Source organism: Gigantopelta aegis, chromosome 4 (genome assembly GCF_016097555.1).
Source record: "Gigantopelta aegis isolate Gae_Host chromosome 4, Gae_host_genome, whole genome shotgun sequence".
In the NCBI taxonomy this organism is placed as follows: domain Eukaryota; kingdom Metazoa; phylum Mollusca; class Gastropoda; order Neomphalida; family Peltospiridae; genus Gigantopelta; species Gigantopelta aegis.
Window position 1 is genome coordinate 106086718 of NC_054702.1, and position 19934 is coordinate 106106651.

Here is a 19934-nt window from a genome sequence, read left to right on the forward strand (position 1 = left end):
CGAAATAACACTCATTAAAAATTGGTGATCCGTGTAATGTATTTGACAATTTACGGACGTTAACGATGTTTTCTCTGTGACAAACGAATGCTATTAAGTTATACAGGCACATCGGGAATATATAGAATGTTTCAGATATTATTAGCTGGCCACCATTTATTATAAAGTTTATGACACTCTACGACTTGTTAATATAAATTATTGTTTTAACATCATCACATAGGTCTTAGAAGTGGCTGTCGAAGATCATCACCACTAACCATCACCATTGCAATCACAATCATAGTCATCATTTTGTTTTATTATTTATCATTATATTCTTTGTTCAAACACTATTTCTCGTTCCAGCCAGTGCACAACAACTGGGATATCAAAGGCCGTGGTATTGTCTATTCTGTCTGTGGGATGGTGCATATAAAAAGAGCGCATGCTACTAATGAAAAATGTGGCGGGTTTCCTCTCTAAGACTATACGTCTAAATAACCAAATGTTTGAAATCCAACAGCCGATGATTAATATCAATATGCTATAGAGAACAAAATACATTGTGTTTTTTCACTGACATAAGCTTGTTGGTGAAGTGTAAGCGAATATTGTCGTCCCTGTGACACATGTTGATACAACAACGTAATCCTGCTGTTTGTGCCAAGATCAATAGAGTTCGGCGAGTTGTCCGTCATCCCCTACGAGTCGCTTGTCGTTCATCGATTGTTTGTATCCGTATTCACTCCATGTCAAGTCCCAACTACCGAGACTCGCCACATCATTCCCATGTGATTCTTTTATTTCCTTTATCAATATACTTAAAGGTAATTCGCGCAAACTCCCTTTTCCCATACGTGCTTAATTTCCGTATTCAGCACAGTCGAGGATCTAAATGATTGTACCAATGTCTACCGTAAACTATTTATTTTTCAATCCATGACATTGATATGCAGGCATTATTGTCGCGTCCAGTGAAGAGTGAATGGCTGTCGCGATGCACTGTTCGTATTACTATTTTGACTTACATATATGTTGTATGTGATAAAATATACTTACAGCCTACTCTTCAGTGAAGTAGATATCTAGCAATGTAACATTTGCATTCTGTGATACAGTATTCGTGATGAATTAATTTATTAAATATCTTTTGACCTAACGTAGAAGCAGGATTTACCTTATTGTACTGGGTGAAAAGCAAAACCTCTCCTTGTGTCTCCTTTTCTGAAACACACACACACACACACACACACACGCGCGCGCGCGCACACACACACACACACCATCACCACCACCACTAAAAAAGGACGTATTTAGTGGACATCAAAGCAATAAACTCTTTTTGATCAACTTGTTCCTAACATCAGGTTTTTATGTATCAAATCATAGTATGTGAAATCTAGGTCATACATGATGATTGCACTTTTATCAAGTCCACATATAATAATGCCACTTTAGGTAATATTGCACTGCTATCATAATAACAACACGTATATAGACCAGAATGCTAGAGACCGACAAGACAGTCACACAATGCAATAATGTCTTCGAAGAACCTCCAACAATAGAATCATGGAGAGCAAGAAAACAAGAGGATATTAACACGATCCTCAGAGGGATGATATGGAAATAGCTAGGATTCCTAGGACACGGTGTGAGAGTGAAGGCTCTAATTCCCGCAATGAAAGCACCGAGGTGGACCTCAGAATGTAAGAGAAAAAGAGACCGTTTAAAAATAGATTGGCGAAAGATTAAAGTTGATGTAAAGAGAGATGCAGGTGGTTGGTTTGACATGAGTGCTGAACCGCTGTAATTAAAATGTATGCGGTAAAAACATAAAGGAAAAAAAAAACCCAATATAGTCCACAGCATAGATAATTAGTCGCAGACACTAATTTTAACCCGTGAAAATAGACATTGAGTTTGGCTGATCTATAAAACCTGTAACATATTTGGATACAGTTACAAGAGAGAGAGAGAGAGAGAGAGAGAGAGAGAGAGAGAGAGAGAGAGAGAGAGAGAGAGAGAGAGAAGAGTGTGATATATTGAAATGGGAAAATACCCATTAAAATTGACTGGGGCTCGTTTTCATAACCGTTAATACTCAGAAGTACGTACGTTTTTAAAATATGAAAAACGCAATTCGTGGTGTTAGAAACACCTGGATGACCAGAAACACTTCGAATGTAAGTAATGTCTGATTACAGTTATGAAAAAACGGTTCTAATTGTGGAAAAAATCGTCATAGTGTTAACAAACACTACGGTCTGCCATTTTAAAAACTCCACGACATTGCCAATTGCCGTGGTTAATTGCAGGCGTTGCCCAGTGCTTAAAGGAACCTAGTTAAACACTTGTATCATCAGACGCGAAGAGGGCCAGCGAATATAATAATACCCACGTACGTTTTGCTTTACATAATTTTGCCTATTTTAGTTCGTAACCATTCTGAACGTCTTGCCCGTGGATGGCCAAATAGCGAAGAAAAGTCGAAGGATCTATTACTACCAGCTGATCTCCAGGGATATCCCTGTTAAACTATTACTTCCAGACTAATAAAGCTGCTGTTCCAAGTTCGGGAATGTGCTGATATCCCTATGTTTCCTCCCACGTTCAAAATCAAGAGTCAAATTTCCACTATATAAAACATGTAATTATTTTCCTCAATTCCTGTCGTAGGCCTATAACAAAAATAGGTGGGGGTTTTTTCCTTAAAAATCAATACAGTAATGATGTCTTAATGGTGTATGAGTACATACTTATCATCGTGTCTATTCTGACCACCTAGGCTTTAATTGGTTTTATCGAATATGCTTTGTTGATGAGCTACTATGGAAAACACAGTTTGCGCATCACTTCAGGGCGGATCTAGGAATTGTATGGAGGGGAAACATTAATGTAGTGTTGTTTAATAGCATTGATAAACAAGACCCCTCATCTTAAATAAAGGCAAAATAAATTATTTAACCAAACAAATTCGGGTCTCTTAGCCCCCACCCCCCCCCCCCACCCCCTTCCTCTCAACCGAAATTCACGTCTGAACACTAGCGTGTGTTTGCAGCAATCACAATAAGGTTGGACATAATGTCCTCATTTTGTCCTTGAGCTACAACATAACAAACGTACAACTGAGTATCGCTGGCTGATGCCAGTAATTGGTGATGCCTGGTTTGTTACCTTCATCCGCTTCCAGTCACCACATTAACCTTTTAACACAATCAAGTCCAGATGACCCAACTCTCACCGTAGTTTTCACGTAGTGTATATCTGCCTGGCGGCTATTAGCGACGTATATTGGTTTCGTGTAATTTGACAGATTGGAATTTGAGTGACTGGAGACACGTACATCAGCTAGAAAGCTCTTAATATTAAGAGTACGTCGACCACTGTCTGTCGTTAGGCAGATACTTTATTAAACCAACAATTCTGGGCGTGGCATTTTATGTTAATGCTGATTTTCATTGAATTTGTATTTTATTAAATTATTTCTTAACAGACAAAATGATCTCGTGAAAGAGGATCTAGGCAGAATTTATTAACGAGCGTCACCACGTGTTTATTTTAGAAATTACGTTTCCATATGTTAAAGTTTGTTTTGTTTAACGATATCACTAGAGCACATTTGGTAATTCTGACATGTGGTCTTTGAGAGGAAACACGCTACATTTTTCCATTAGTATCAAGGGGTCTTTTATATGCACCATTTCGCAGATAGGATAGAACATATACCAGTCGTGGTGCACTGGCTAAAATGAGACTTAGCCCAATGGGTCTACTGACGGCGTTCGATTCCAGAACGACCGCGTTTTACCATTGGGCTACGTCTCACCCACATACGTTCAGATGCGCATGCATATTGAGATGTGTTTATGTTGACTTAACACGGCAATATGCACAAACCATACCTTAGATTTTGAAACAAAGACATTAGGTCGGCTGCTCCACAGTAATGATCTTGATGTCAAAGTCAACTATACACTGAAATTAATATTACCATTGTCGATTTCTTTCGCTGACGTAAAAAGTTTAACTTTGTAAGGGCAAGCGCCGTAAAATACCTTTTATCTTATCTGGAGAAGACTATTCAGTTTCCTTTTAACATGATTTTAAGGACAAGTAAGAAATACATCATTACATTCGTTTACGTCAGATACTATTTCTTTTAAATATTACCCAACTCGCTATCACTCAATGGATGCGTTTTGAAGTATTCTATTTGTTAATCAAATCTGTACTCACCGACAATTAGAGAATACTCAACCAGCTACGAGGCAATACTGTGTATTTTGTACGAGTTAATTCATATTGTCCATTCCGAGCCTTTGACGAGGGAAGGACAAAATCAGTTCAAGAGTATTGCTGAGTAGCGAGTTGGGTATTCTATTTATTACCCATTATCAATCTTTATCATTTATCTGTTATTGAAAACAAGTTTGCAAGGTGAGAACAAGACAGCGTTGCGTCGTAGCTGTGACGTACATATCGCTATTGATGTCAGTTAATCGTTGACATCACTGCTACCATGAAAACTATTCTTGTACTTAATTAACCGCTGCACGCACTAAAATGATCAGCTGACTGTAGTGACCTCAAAGTCTACAGTGAAGCACTGATTATGACGTCAAAACGTATCTAGGGAAAGAAATGTTTGTTTTTTTCTTTCCCTAGAGAAAGACCATTTTTCTTTCCCAACTTCTCTCTGCCCAAATGATGCGCGGTAGGCCTAGGATCAATCCTCGTTAGTATTTCTCGCTACAACCACTGGTCCACACACGGTGTAACAGAGGCCGTACTATCCTGTCCGTGGATATATCAGAGATCCCTTGCTGCTAATCGAAAAGAGTAGACCACTGTGTGGTAGCAGCAGGTTTCTTATCATTATCTGCGTGCTCCTTATAACCATTTGTCCGACGCCATGCAACCGTAATTAAAATATGTTGAGTACGGCGTTAAATAAAACATTCCTTCCTTCCTTCTGTTGGTCGGTACATACGAAACATATTGAATATCCAGACACGTAAGAACCGGGTGAGGGGTGGGGTGGGTGGGTGTGGTTCGAGTGGCACCGACCCCACTCAACGACAAAACTGTATGGGGTTCTTTGGTCCCATTCTATATAAAGATAAAAAATATGACTTGACCACACACCCCTCAGACCACCCCCACCCCATAGACATCTTTGTTATGGTTCTGTTATCTCATGCTGCTAATCAACCGGAGTAGATTACATGACAGTCATGTCTTTCTCTCCGCAAGGCTCAATGGGTAGGTGTAAACCACTTGCACCGACCAGTGATCCATAACTGGTTCAGCAAAGGCCATGGTTTGTGCTATTCTGCCTGTAGGAAGCGCAAATAAAAGATCCCTTGCTGCTAATCGGAAAGAGTAGCCCATGTAGTGGCGACAGCGGATTTCCTCTCAAAATCTGTGGTGCTTAACCATATATCTGACGCCATATAACCGTAAATAAAAAATGTGTTGAGTGCGTCGTTAAATAAAACATTTCTTTCTTTCTTTTCATGTCTTTCTTTTTGAACAGTGGACCAAGTAGCCCAATTTCCTTCTGCTTTACACCTACTTGACACAAATGTCGCTAAATTTTCTCTTTTTTGACGTCTGGAAGATCCAGCGAACAAATTCGCCTTGACAGGATGGCGTGTTTTGGCAGTTTGTATTCGCTTACTTCCGCTTCTTATTTAATTTAGTTCTCCTTAGTCTGCTGCTTCAGACGTAAATGGCTGGTTTAAAAGAAGACCTTCGCAGCGAGGCTGAAGAAATAACGTCAATAAAACAGCTTCCGTTCTTTTTCACTTTTCACGTGAATAATCCGGAAATCGAATCAACAGAGCATACGCGGTATCCGCTGGTGTTTCGTTTGTAACAGACGAATATACGGTGATTGCGTTCAAATTCGGTATGCGATAAATAAATGGGTCATTTACATGTACACGCTATTTTCATCCTATGTATTAGTCTATTTCTAGTAGTAATATGAATACCCCGAGTCTTGTAGTCTTGCATCTGCCTTTGCCAAGATTAGAAACTCGTTTTGACAGTTATTTTGAATAAGTAGTTTATGCCTGTTTCCCCGTGGGTGTTGTCAGCTAACGGTTAAAAGACATGAGTTGTGTATGTTTAGTATGCTGGAGACCCGGTCAGTCTCAGTCTCACATCGATCAATCGGTCGGTCCTATTAGGTACAGTCTGGACCCAGTCCCCTGTCGGTTAGCTTTAAATGATTATATTATCTACGCGAATCAAACTGAACAGTGGGCCTACAGCAGTACATGCCATTCACATCGAGTAGGCTTCCAAGGGTAATTAGATTCCACAGGCTTTTGAAATTTTGTAGTGGCATGCTATACCAGTCTTACTACTGGCTTGGAGTGGCATACTTCTTTGTGGCGGTGCAAGAAGGTTGAAGACTCCAATAAAGGATCTCCTCGGAATGGCTGTCCTCCTATAGGCGAGACATTAGATAGAGATTCGTAGAATCAACCAATGTTTTGCTAAATGCACATTCGACTACGTATTATGCAGAGATACGAGCTTGATCACGTATTACGGTTTTGTTGATCAGATTACTACAGCAATACTGTTTTGGAAAGAATGTTTGTTTAACGTTATCCCAGCACATTTTATTTCACGTCTAACATATGATATTTTTTGAATGCATTTCTCGGATTTTAAATTTGTTGTGTAGTGGAACCAAACGGCATGACTCGAAATTGGAAGAGGCCGTCAGGTGTGATGATCGCCAGGATGTCCTTAGCTTTCTCCGTTAACGGAATGGCATAAAAACCCTTCAATAGGTCCAATTTGGTGATGTATTGAGCATGTCCAACTCGGTCGATGCAATTGTCAAGGCGGGGTAGAGGGTAGGCATCTGCCTTGATGAGTTGATTCACGCGACGTAAGTCAGCACACACCCGAAAACTGTTATCTCCCTTTTGAATCAGTATCACAGGTGATGCCCACTGACTGTTTGATGGTTCCAGAATGTCATGTTCCAACATGTAATCTACCTCCTTTTTCAGTGCCGCACGTTTTACAGGGTTTATCCGATAGGCATGCTGTCGAATCGGTGTAGCGGTGGGTTCCAAGCGCACATCCTGGATTAAGGTATTGGTAACCGTTGGAAAGTCCTGACAAATGGAAACATTATCTTGTATCAACGTAGTCAACTTTGCTCGCTGGGGGCTGTCAAGGTGCTGTAGATAGGAACTCAAGTCTGCTAGAATCTGGCTGTTGGTTAACTTGATCTCTGCAGTCTTGACGTCATCACAGGCAATTGAGTGACTCTCAATTTGGACAGGTAACACTGGAACTATCGGCAGTCTGTCAAAATAACCTTTTAGCAAATTGATGTGACAATACCTACTTTTCCTAACCCTATCAGGAGTGTTGATCAAATACCCTGTCTCATTAACCCATTTGTGCACAACATAGGGCCAGAAATACCTGTTCTGTAATGAACCCCGTTTAATGGGAAGGTACAGCAGCACTTTATCCCATGGTTTAAATTCCCGACTCCTAGCCTTCCTATCAAACACTGATTTTATTTTGCTCTGAGCATGGCTCAGTTGCTTCCTAGCTAGTTCGGTCGCTTCCTAGCTAGTTCGGTCGCCTGCCACCTCCTATCTCTAACTCTCTTATTCATTAACACTCCCTTGTCCATATAATAACCGGACATTTGATCCTCCATCTCACCCTCTGTTAACAATGTAGTGCGAGCTGCCAACAAATTTGGATCAGCCCCTGCTCTAGGATTAACTCTTGTCTATTACAAGGTAAGTCCCCTCTATCAAACACAACTGGTTCATTTACCCTCTGCGGGAGATCAACAGGTTCCACCACATTTAGTTCCTCAGTTGACTTATCTACCATTTTACTGATAACCTCATCCACTCCAATTTCATGGCTCACACACGTATCAGACAAATCACAAATATTCTCTGGGTCTCGTGTTACGCTTCTGGCCATAGCCCTAGTCATTACACACGCAGGATATCTAGTCTCATCAACCTCACACTCTTCTATGGGTAAAGGGCTGTCTTCAATTAACAATTTGTCACATTGCGGCTGGCAACACTGACTAGTCAAATCGTTACCCAACAAAACTCCTATGTTTTCAACAGGCAAGTCCTTCACAACACCCATAACGACTGGTCCCGTCACAAACTTCGAACACAATAAAACGTTATGTAACCGGACAACCATTTTTTCTCCAGTAACCGAGGTTAAGGCCAAACTACGTCCTGTATCTGAATTCCCTATACCAGCTAAATAATCTGACGTTATAAGAGATTGGGTACACCCTATATCCCGATAGATTGATATTGCCTTAGGACACAACTCTTGTTTCACATCACAAACCATACCAGTGGACACATACGGGTTTACTTTCTCTGCCATGGGACTAACCATTAACTCTCTCGCTAACGGAGCTGACCTCACTAAACCGACCACTTGCGCATTATCGCGTTTCCTTTTAAAACAGTCCCCGACAAGATGGTTATCCTTTTTACAGTAACTGCAATGTGGACAAAAAGTTCGTGCATTGGCTGATAATGCAGGTTTATCCTTACTTTGCCCACCAGGTGCATTCCTTGCCTGACTAGCTGACCAACTAGAAGACTCTCCCCGATAGTTACTTTCCCGGGGAAAACCTGGCTGAAATTTCTTCTTATCACCCTGTTGTAATGAGCTACCCTGTACTGCCTGAGCTTTGTGTATTAACACGTAATCATCTGCCACTATGCCTGCCTCCTCTATCTTTTTGACATCACGATCCTCTAAATGAATACGTAAGCTAACTGGTAATCCATTTTTAATGTCCTGTAAGATCAACAACTCCCGTAACTCGGTATATGACTCTACCTGATGAGAAACCACCCATTCATCAAACATCCCTGCCTTCTTAGCCACGAACTCACTATACGACTGACCCTGCGTTTTCTTCAACTCGCTATACCGTAAACGATAATCCTCAGGTCGTAACTCATAAGCCCTCAACACTGCCGCCGTAACTAGGTCGTACTGACTTGCTCGCTCATCACTCATTGAATTATAAGCTACGCTAGCCTTCCCCTTAAACTTAGACACGGCTAACAATGTCCACTTAGACTGCGGCCAATTTAGCTGCTTAGCGGGCCGTTCAAAAAGTTGGAAGAACATATCTACCTCCTGGTCGTCAAATACAGGCACTGATCTATAAACCTCCGACATGTTAAACCCATTTCCTGCCTCCCGTCTAACTTCTTCAGTATTCAACTTTAACTCATGTTCCACTTTTAATTTTGCTAACTGGAATTCTCTATCCCTCTCTCTCTCTCTCTCTCTCTCTCTCTCTCTCTCTCTCTCTCTCTCTCTCTCTCTCTCTCTCTCTCTTCTCTTTATCTCTATCTCTAGCTCTATCTCTCTCTCTCTCTCTCTTCTCTATCCCCCTCTTCTCTCTCTCTCTCTCTCTCTCTCTCTCTCTCTCTCTCTCTCTCTCTCTCTCTCTCTCTCTCTCTCTCTCTCTCTCTCTCTCTCTCTTCTCTCTATCTATATATATATATATATATATATATATATATATATCTAATGCACGTTCTTCTCTTTCGTACTAAAGTGTTTTGAAAGCTAATTGTTGTTCCACACTTAACTCATTTATCTCTATCTCTGGAACAATCTCACTGTCTTCCATAACAGGCCTATCACCAAAAACTTCCTGGATAATAATTGTCTTTATATCACCTAATGTTTTAGCTAATGTTAAATCAATTTCTCGCTCACCCGCGATTTCAACTAATTCGGCCTTACGTGCTCGCTTAATCTACACTACATGAGCGTAGGCCTATCCAGCAAATTCTTATCCATGTTTAGATATGACACACTTATTATTAATTAATTTTCTAGTGAACAACGTTGCTACTTCTGGTAATTTGTAACAATAATTTATAAAGCCCCCATTTACAAACAATACTTTTTAAATATGCATGTCCCGTTTCAGATCCGGGACGAGCGCCCCAATTTTTACTCCTGTTACGGGGATCCTATAATACCCGTAACTGAATAAAACACGATTATCCAAATATCTCTCCTAACTGTATATCTATTAGATCTCTTCGTATCGGGCAGTCAAATACCCGAGTGGCTCGACTCTAGGTATATCAGAGATACGATCTTACATAAACATATATATATAGCACGTTAGTTCACTAGAAAACACAACAAAACATAATACACTTTGGAATCTGTATTAACCTTAAGCTGACAAATATATTTGCCGCAGTTAATTAATTAACAACAACAATAATAATAACAACCCAGAACTAATCACTTAATTAGTTAATCACTAGGTGTCTAGTTTACACGATATTCTAATCACTTCACCGTGATACAACACGCACACGTGTGATAATTGAGAAACGCTGCCAGGGGAACTTAATTAATACAGGAATTACAACTCTATTCCTAACTGGTTAATTTTTAATTAACCTTTTACTACTCATTCAGTAACCTTGTAATACAGAATTAATACTGGTACTTATCACAATAAAGATAATAACCTACAGTTTACCTAGGTTCTCTGGGATGACCGGCTAAGCTTTATATATTTTTAGAACAGTGAAGCCTACAATTTACTTCGTCAGATTACCGGAAACACTGTCTAAAGAATATTGGTATAATACAGTATTAAAATATTTAAAGTCACATCAATCACATCAAGGTTATACAACAGAGCAGAAATATATATTTACCAAGTCCAGTCGGACTAACGTTCCCCGGGAGCCTTCCAATGATTCTCCCCGATTTATCTAAAATCCTAGCTATTTATTACAAAAATCCGAATATCGCCTGGGGGAACAACGCGGTCCCTCACCTATCATGTGAATTTCCACAGCTCCCAGAGACGGTATATTTTCTTAGATGACCAGACATACTGTCGCCAGTTCGCCAGAAATACCCCGGTCATAAAACAGAACTCGCGAAGGTATTACGTAACTACTGGCCACATGGCCTCCACACCGGGTCTAAGTGTGTATTACGACGCAGCTCTACCACCGTCGCGCAGGGGTATTACGTAACCACTCTCCACATGGCCTCCACACCTGTTGGTTGTTTATTAGGGGGTACGGTCGCGCGGAGGTATTACGTAACCAAGCTGCACACAACCCTCTAAAATAATTAACATCGCCACAGGCGAAAAGATAAGAGCATGTCCCGTCACACTGAGGTACACTGAAAAAATATAAGTAAATAAATAAATAAATGATGACAAGATGGGATATTCATCATAATGATGGACATCAGATTTTTAGACGTGTAAAAACAAAAGTATATATATATATATCGTCAACGTCCCTAACTGCGTCCCGTCCCGTCACATGACCTCACATGTGCCAGATCAACAAGGCCAAAGCATTTAATTTTTACGATTTTTAAGACCCCTGTTGTTAGAATTTGTTTTCAGTTATTACATTCGATCTGCAAAAGGTATGCTACATTTTTGTGCCTCTATTGTAGTGAATAATATTCATAATCCATTCATAATAATTGTAAATAATTTTGAGTGTATAAATTGTGTTAATTTTGAATCAATTCATTAAAAAATGATATTTTACAAACTATTCACTGGTATAAACGTAATGCCTATCAGTATTGACATCAAGTTTTAGCGATGTGTGTTGATAAAACGCGGACCGGACCAGAACGCTTGACAAATTTAATTTTTTCGTTTAAAAAAATATTTAACAAAGTGTTCGTCAACTGTGCATAGTTAAGAAACATATATTTTTTCATGTAGTGGCCTTTAAAATGGAAAATGACGAACCACACATGCGTGTTACGATACTTTTTGCAAACGCATGCGCCTGAACGCAGTTAGAAACGTCACACTCTTTCCTGTTTACCGGAGTGTGTTTCACTTTTGTTTACTAGAATGGATTTGTTTTACATCCACATTGTTGATTTTTTTTTACGTTAATTGATTGCAATCTATTTTGTTTCACGTATCGTAGCTGAAAAATGTAAAATAATATTTCCGTAAATATCGTATTCGTGTTTTTGTCATTACGTGAACGCAGTTTGGTGTGTGTGTGTGTGTGTGTGGAAGGGGTGGGGGGGGGGGGGGGGGGTCATATTTGCATTTAAAAACATACATTGTATATAAAAATAAAATAAAATCGTAAAAACATAGATTTCAGCCATGGGACTGTAGTTTTCTGAAAATAACATAAATTTGTAAACATTTGGTCTAGATTAACAACACTGGCAAAAGTCTTTTTCTTTCATCTTAAAAAACGAACAACATATTATATAACGAAATTCATCACCAATGTAGTTATTTGTACATAAAAAAACATGTTCTATTTGTCAAAAGTATTTTTCCCATCTCCCTGGTTCAATGGGATAGTAATGATTCGAGAGTCAATGTTTTTTCCCTTGATTGGTTAAATATGTATGTGATTTAAACAGTGACCTGTAACAAGATGCTTTGGATGAGTTAGCAGTGTCATTGTTCCATGTTTGTAAGAACTGATCATGTGTCGTACAAAATCTAGTGGCAGATAATGAATAAATCAATGTGCTCTAGTGGTGTCATTAAACAAAACAAACTTTGACTTTTAACGTAGTGATTATCCAGGATTTGTGACTATTCAGAACACTTCAGACGATCATGAAAATAAGCATTTACTCATCTCCAGATTAGATTACCAATATTTTCTCTATGGAGTTTGAGACGAGTTATGTCTTGACAACTGTGATTGCAATATTCATGACCGGCGCCACCGGAGAGGCAGAATGTGTTCATCTTTCTCGATCACTTGATATCATCACTGTTTTGACAGTGATTCATGAGTGCTAGTCATCAAAGCTGCACGTACTCTAATGAGCTCTGTCCTGTGCGATTTTTTATTTAGTAAACTAGTCTATGAGTGGCAGTCCTCTTTTGAGCGGTTCAAGAAATTGCTGTCCTCCTGTAGACGAGTCACTAAACAGAGATTGATGGAATCAACCACTACTTTGCCAAAGCCCATTCGACTCTGTAGTATGCAGAGATACGGTCTTGATCAGAGACAACAGGTCAGGTTATAGCGTTTAACGTGCACATTCGGAGAACGCTGTTATAGCGCACGCCTGTCATGGGCGCAGGTGTCGGCCCAAGCCGGTTCCTCCATCCAGGACAGGGAAAGGGTTCGGGGTGGGTGGGAGGAAGGATAGCCTGCGCTGCAAGAGAGCACCAGCAGCCCGACTGGGGGCGGTAGCGGGCGGGGACGGATAACGGTTTTGTCGTTCATATATAAGCCGACAATACAGTTAAAGGGACTATCATCAGTTTTCAGCCCCAGCAAAGACTTCTGTTCATCCCCCCTCCCAATAAATAAAGCACACATCCTGCATTTTCCTGTTTCTTTCTTAAACACTGACCTTAACTTGCCTTAAACAAAACATTATAAACACATTTGGAATGACCTTTGGCCGAATCATTTCAATTTTAGTTTCAAAAATCGATTTTGATATACTACAAAACATCACAATATCCAGAAATGCATTGATTATAGAGATATTATTATTATACAAAACAAGTGTACGTAAATTGTAATTTTAATAATGTAAAAATATTTTATTTACCGAAAATCTTTAAAATGGCTACAAACTTAAGATAGTCCATTTACAGTAAAATTCGCATGACTAGGTGTTGAATAATAACTATTTTAAAGAAGGCACTCAGTTATGGACAGAAATAGCTAACAATATTGCAAAACGATCATGTCTCATTACTGAATGCGAGATTGTTCCTAAAAATATAATACAACAAAATAATTTTACATTATTTTCATTAAAACGAAATATTCCGCATATCCAATAATGAATCTAGGTTTTTCTCCACTCACCCATGCTACTCCTAATTCTACTAATAATCCATAAATCCATCGCATGTAAGAAACAAAAAAGTTTATTTTGTTTAACGACACCACTACAGCACATTGATTAATCATCGGCTATTGGATGTCAAACATTTGGTAATTTTTACATATAGTCTTAGAGAGGAAACCCGCTATATTGTCCCATTAATAGCAAGGGATTTTTTATATCCACCACCCCCACAGAGAGGATAGCACAATTGCCAAGAAAGAGTTCGATGATGACTCAATCTTTGCAGTCTCGCTCTCAACATCATTAAGGGGACGTAAATCTGGACGACTTGTCGGCACACTTTAGACCGACTCGGGATTGCTCAGCTAATTTTAATAGTCCAAGAGTTATGGCGCTTTAATAACTCGTCTGAGGCCAAAATGTTTTAATGATGTTTTCTAACTCAGAATCTTATGCTGAATCCAAACATCTATTTCATATGTCTTTCTGTCTGTTGGGTACAAATAAAACTTTTCTGCGTGCTATTTGTTAAAATTTTCAAACAATCCTTTTTAGTTCCGCTGTGACGCTTTTCTTCTATCGATTTCTCCGACACCGTTCGTCAACCGTCCATCCGTCGATTTATTTTGCTTTGAAGTCTATATTTTCCTAGAATTTTAATTGGATATTTATTTATAAAACTTTAAAACAAATTTTCTACTAAAACTACCTTGAAATTAGAAAGGTACATAATTGGCTTTTTAGAACGTTAGAATGTTTATAATTAAAAACTAAATATTTGAAAATTTGAAAGTTTAACTTCTCCAAAGAATTTTGATCAAATAGATCTTGAACAAATAAATAGTTAGATATTTATAAAATTTCGGAAACTCAGTACAATGATTTTTAGCGGCAGCCTACACATATTAATATAGACAATTAGGAAATTTTGAAAGTTTGAATTTTGATTAAATTTTAAAAAGGTTAAATAGAGATTTAATATTAAAGGTTTAAACGTCTATCTTCCCCTAGATTTTTGTTTTTAATTTTGAACTTTTAAACAGAAATTTAACATTGAAAATTAAAAAATCTGTTTTCTGTGAGAGGTTTTTCATTGGATAGTTCTGAAAATGAACTTTCTCAGGAGCGGTCTTCACAAAATAATCGAGAGACATTTTGGAAATTAGGAAATTTTGAATTTGTATTAAATCCTGTTTTTAATTTAAATTGAAAAATGTAATGATACGATAATTCTCTGGGGCAGCCTCCACAAACTATTGGTGAGTCATTTTTGAAGAACTTTCGACATTTTAAATTTGTATTATATTTAAAATTTAAATATACATTTAACATTGAACATAAAGTCTATCGTCTCCTAGAATTGTGTTATAAAACCCAGTACAGTGATTGTCATGCATAGTCTTCACAAATTAATAGAGATATATTAGAAATTTAGATTTTGTTAATTTTTTTATTAAATAGAAGTTTAACATGGAAAATTTAAAAGTCTATCTTCTTCTAAATATTTGATTGGATAGTTCTGAAACTCAGTGCAGTGTTTTTCAGAGAATAATAGTCTTAACAAAGTAATAGAAAGATATTTAGGAAATTTAGAATTTTTGAAATTGTATTAAGTTTTTAAATAAATTTAATTGTAGCATTCTATATTCTCCAAGAATTTAAAATTAAAACATTTTAAACAAAATTTTAACATTCAAAATTTAAAAGTATATCTTGTCGTAGAGTATTGATCGGATAGTTCTGAATCTGAACGACAAAACCGTTATCCATGATTGAAACCGTATCTCTGCACAATGCAGAGTTAAAGAGGTATTTTGCAAAATAGTTTCACGAATGTCTAATTAGTGCCTCGTCAATAGGAGGGCAGCCACTCCCGATGATATCCTTTACTGGACAGTAGATCATTCCTGCATTGCTCGAAGAGGACTGCCACTCCAAACTAGTTTAATCAAAAGTAGCACAGGACAGAGCTTATTGGAATCAATATAGCTGTGATGATATGCACACATGAACCACTGTCAAAACAGTGATATTACCAGATGTTCGCAAAAGTTGAGCATATCCGAACCCACCGGTGTCATACGTCATGACTACTGCTGTCAAGTCCGTCACTTTGTGTAGTGGTACTTGCAGAACTTGGAAGACTTCCTTCATGTATTGGTCGAAAAATAAGAATAGTTAAGTACTGGTTGAAACTTTTAGAAACAATTAACTGTATTTTGAACTCACTATATGATGGTATGCTCGAATGTCAGAATAGTTCTAATTGGCTTTATCATGTTAAAACATTACTTTCATCACTAGGTTTTGGAGGTGTTTGGCATAATCAGCATGAATGATTTTTTAAAGTGTACAAATACGTTTAACTGATAACTTTATTCAAGAGAGAGAGAGAGAGAGAGAGAGAGAGAGAGAGAGAGAGAGAGAGAGAGAGAGAGAGAGAGAGAGAGAGAGAGAGAGAGAGAGAGAGAGAGAGAGAGAGACTGCTTGAAAACTCTCCTAAAGGTAATGTATATAAGCATTTAATAGATCCGTTTTGTTTGCAGTACTACCTTGGAATACCATTACCAGATTGTTACACTATCTCTTATTACAAAATGTCGTGTTTCATCTCATCGGTTATTTGTTGAACAAGGTAGGGATTATGGTATTGAAAGGTGGCAATGGAATGTCAGATGTGTAATCAGAATGATATAGAGGATGAATATAATTTTTTTAAATGTCCATTATACATGCAATTACGTTCAATGTATATTAAGAAATACTATAGACGCAAACCATCTGTGTTTAAACTTATGCAATTACTATTTGTTCAAAACAGAAAAGAATTATGAAAAATGTGTAAATATCTTAAAAATGCATTATCCTTACGTTCTAACATATTTAACTGTCCATCCTCCATATATGTACCACTTGTAAAATGTTATTGATTTGTGTATGAAATGTATGTCTATGAGATGAAAACGTATGCACAAACTTGGTACCATAACACAACCTAAACAGTGCTATGCTTGATGAAGATATTGGCTTTGTGTGAATGGCTCACATTTGTCCATGTTTACCACTGAATCATTAAGATTTTGTATTACATGTACTTGTAGCAGATAATATGTACGAAGACTTTGAGACAACTCTATTCCCAAATGAACACTCGACAGCATGTGCCAAGTAGAGTTCCACGGTTGCTAGTCGATTCGTACCATGGCCATTTCGTACCATGGTCATTTCGTACCATTGCAAAACGTTATTTCGTACCATAGTCATTTCGTACCATGGTCATTTCGTACCATTGCAAGACGTCATTCCACTACAGCAGCCAAAACATGTAGTATCTTTTGTGTTATTCTTACACACATTTTCACAAATCTCAAAATATGACTCAGACATATTTAAATGGATAATTATTAAACTTGACACACGGATATTCTAAGGTGGTTTAAAAAAAAAAATTAATGACTTATCTAATACTTACAAAATTGAACATTAAAGAGCGGAGCTCTGCAGAATGACAGATATGCCTATCTTGTTTATTTGAGAACGTTACTAAACAAGTAGCTATTTGTGCTATTAAGCCTGTCTATTTTCATGTGACTAATTGGTGTTTCCTCCATGAGTTTGTCTATTTTCATGTGACTAATTGGTGTTTCCTCCATGAGTTTGCAGTTGTTACCCTGTAATTTTATAAAGTTTCTTATTGATTTTCTTTATTTATTACAGTGCGTATATTCCAGCCACGCGAGCATTAAACGATGACAATGTGGCGATTAAGTATAGGGGAATGGCCGAGTAACTCTCCATTCCTGACAAATAATAATGGAGGCGATGCCAGCTAGGGCAGATACCATTATTTTTCACGAATGGAGAGTTATGAGGATATTCCCCTACTTAAAATACAACAATCAATAATTATATATGTGCATACCACAAGTACACCGTTTCATTTGCGGGAAAATACAGAATTTGCGGGAAAATAGAGAATTTGCCGGGGTGTACGAAATGTCACATGACTTGCTCGACTGGTTGTACGAAAATACAAACTGCGGTTGAGACCGACGAAACTTTCTCCAACACGCCTCACTGATTAAATTTGTTAAAATACTTGAATTCATTATGAATAAGAATGAATGAATGAATGAATGAATGTTTAACGACACCTCAGCACGAAAAATACATCGGCTATTGGGTGTCAAACTATGGTAATGCAAATAAATAAAGTGATGATCAACATCAACATAAAAATTCAAGGTTTAAACAAAAACAGTGTAAAGAACTGTGCAAAATACAAATACAAATATCACAGAATTTTACGGACACCGAATTTTACTCTAAACTTCAATTTGTGCTGTATTGGCCATTCTCAAAGAGAATGTTACACCCCTGCACCACGGTGAGGTTACAGCACGCGCAGGGGTATGAATAAGAATACCACAATTCGGTACATTTAATTTTTACTGTTTGTTTGAAGATTTCTTGAGCACGTTTGGCCCAAAAATGTGCCAGATTGTAAATTTTCGCGTATTAAAATCTAATGCTAGAATATAGCATTGCGTAATCAGTTACGTGTTAGAACTTGGGCTAATTATCACGAACATATTTTAAGTAATAACTGGACATGCTTTTTTTTTTACAAGTTCTACAAGTTAGTACAACACGACAAATATTTTTGTTCGGCTGCGGGTGTTCAATTTTGTTTAACCGATAGGATTACAATATAATCGTAAATGTTTACAACACGCAATATAATAAGGCGCTAAAAGTTGTCTCCCTTTACGAAAGACGGGGCTGGAAATGATTTCATAGTAAAACCACCCGGAATCCTTGTTGACACTCTTAATACCCAACAGCTAACAAAAAAGCTGTAAATATCTTGCATAGTAACGAAGTTATTTGTTTACAAAAAAAAAATCCAATATATTTTGAAGAATTTGATGTTATGTTATTATTAAACTCAAACTCAAAATGTGTGTGTACCTTATTTAAAAGTTTGTCTATTAGTGTAATTTTAATTTAATTATAAAATAAAGATTTAAAACGTAATAAAATCGTTATGCAGTTTTTTGACATGCGTACGCCTCCAAAATCTGTATTTCCTTCGGCTGCATCTCAGGGAATACAGATTTTGTAGGGTGTACAATCCCGTACACCTGTCAAAAAACCCGCGTAACTAATAGTACATGTTTTATGGCAACGTGCGCGAACTTTTCATGTGCAAGCTAGTGCTGACGTGCATTTGGACATTACTGAAAGGTAGTCCGCATACTTTTAAAATGGTTCAATAGTTTGCAGTTGCAAGCAACCACTTTGACAAATCTGACAAGTAATTTTTTTTCTCTCTCTCTCTCTCTCTCTCTCTCTCTCTCTCTCTCTCTCTCTCAAAAAAACTCATTGACTCATTTGTTTTTAATTTTTAGTATTTCTATTTTATATTCTATTATCCCATTAATAATAGATCCCCCAAAAATGAATCTACAACAAGCACGTTCTATGAATGGCCTGGATTAAAGGAATGCTACATCTTATATATCGTGTACATTGTGTTTCTAATGACATGTTGTTTATTAAGTTCAAAACTACGTTTTGTCACATTTACGGACAGTGCATTAATAATAAATAAGGATTTTTCTCTTTGGGGATTTAAGAGTAAAATTAGTAATCTGTGTTAGACATCTACGAAACCAGGGATTGATGCACTGGACTTTAACTATAAATAACTTGGCGACGTTGTCTTTTTCTACGTTTACACTAACCCCCACTTCTTTTTTGTTTTATTTCTTTTTCTTTTTCGCCCCATTTTTTGGTTTTGTTATTACGAGATACCGCGTAGCATTTTATTAACATTTATCATTGTACACTATAACATAAAATATACTGTCATTGTATACAAGTCATTTCTTACGAAATTACAGATTATAAGATAAAATACATCTTATATATAAAATATAAAATCTTATAAAATATATATATACATTGTATATATATATATACACCAGCATGCATAAGCGCATACGTCACACAAGCACGTCTATTTCAAGTGGAGAACATTAAACTTTAAATAAAATAATTTGAGAAACCCGCCCACAAATGTC

General features: G+C 37.5%; 1 protein-coding gene across 1 annotated transcript in view; it reads left to right on the top strand.

The window, feature by feature from the left end:
* Window positions 1-1605: 1605 nt before the first annotated feature.
* Window positions 1606-19934, top strand: part of LOC121370142 (bypass of stop codon protein 1-like) — a gene marked incomplete at its 3' end in the record, with an annotated part of 36621 nt that continues 18292 nt past the window's right edge. The window contains exon 1 of the mRNA XM_041495255.1: window positions 1606-1691. Coding sequence (XP_041351189.1) covers window positions 1606-1691 — 86 coding nt within the window. The remainder of the gene's footprint in view (window positions 1692-19934) is intronic.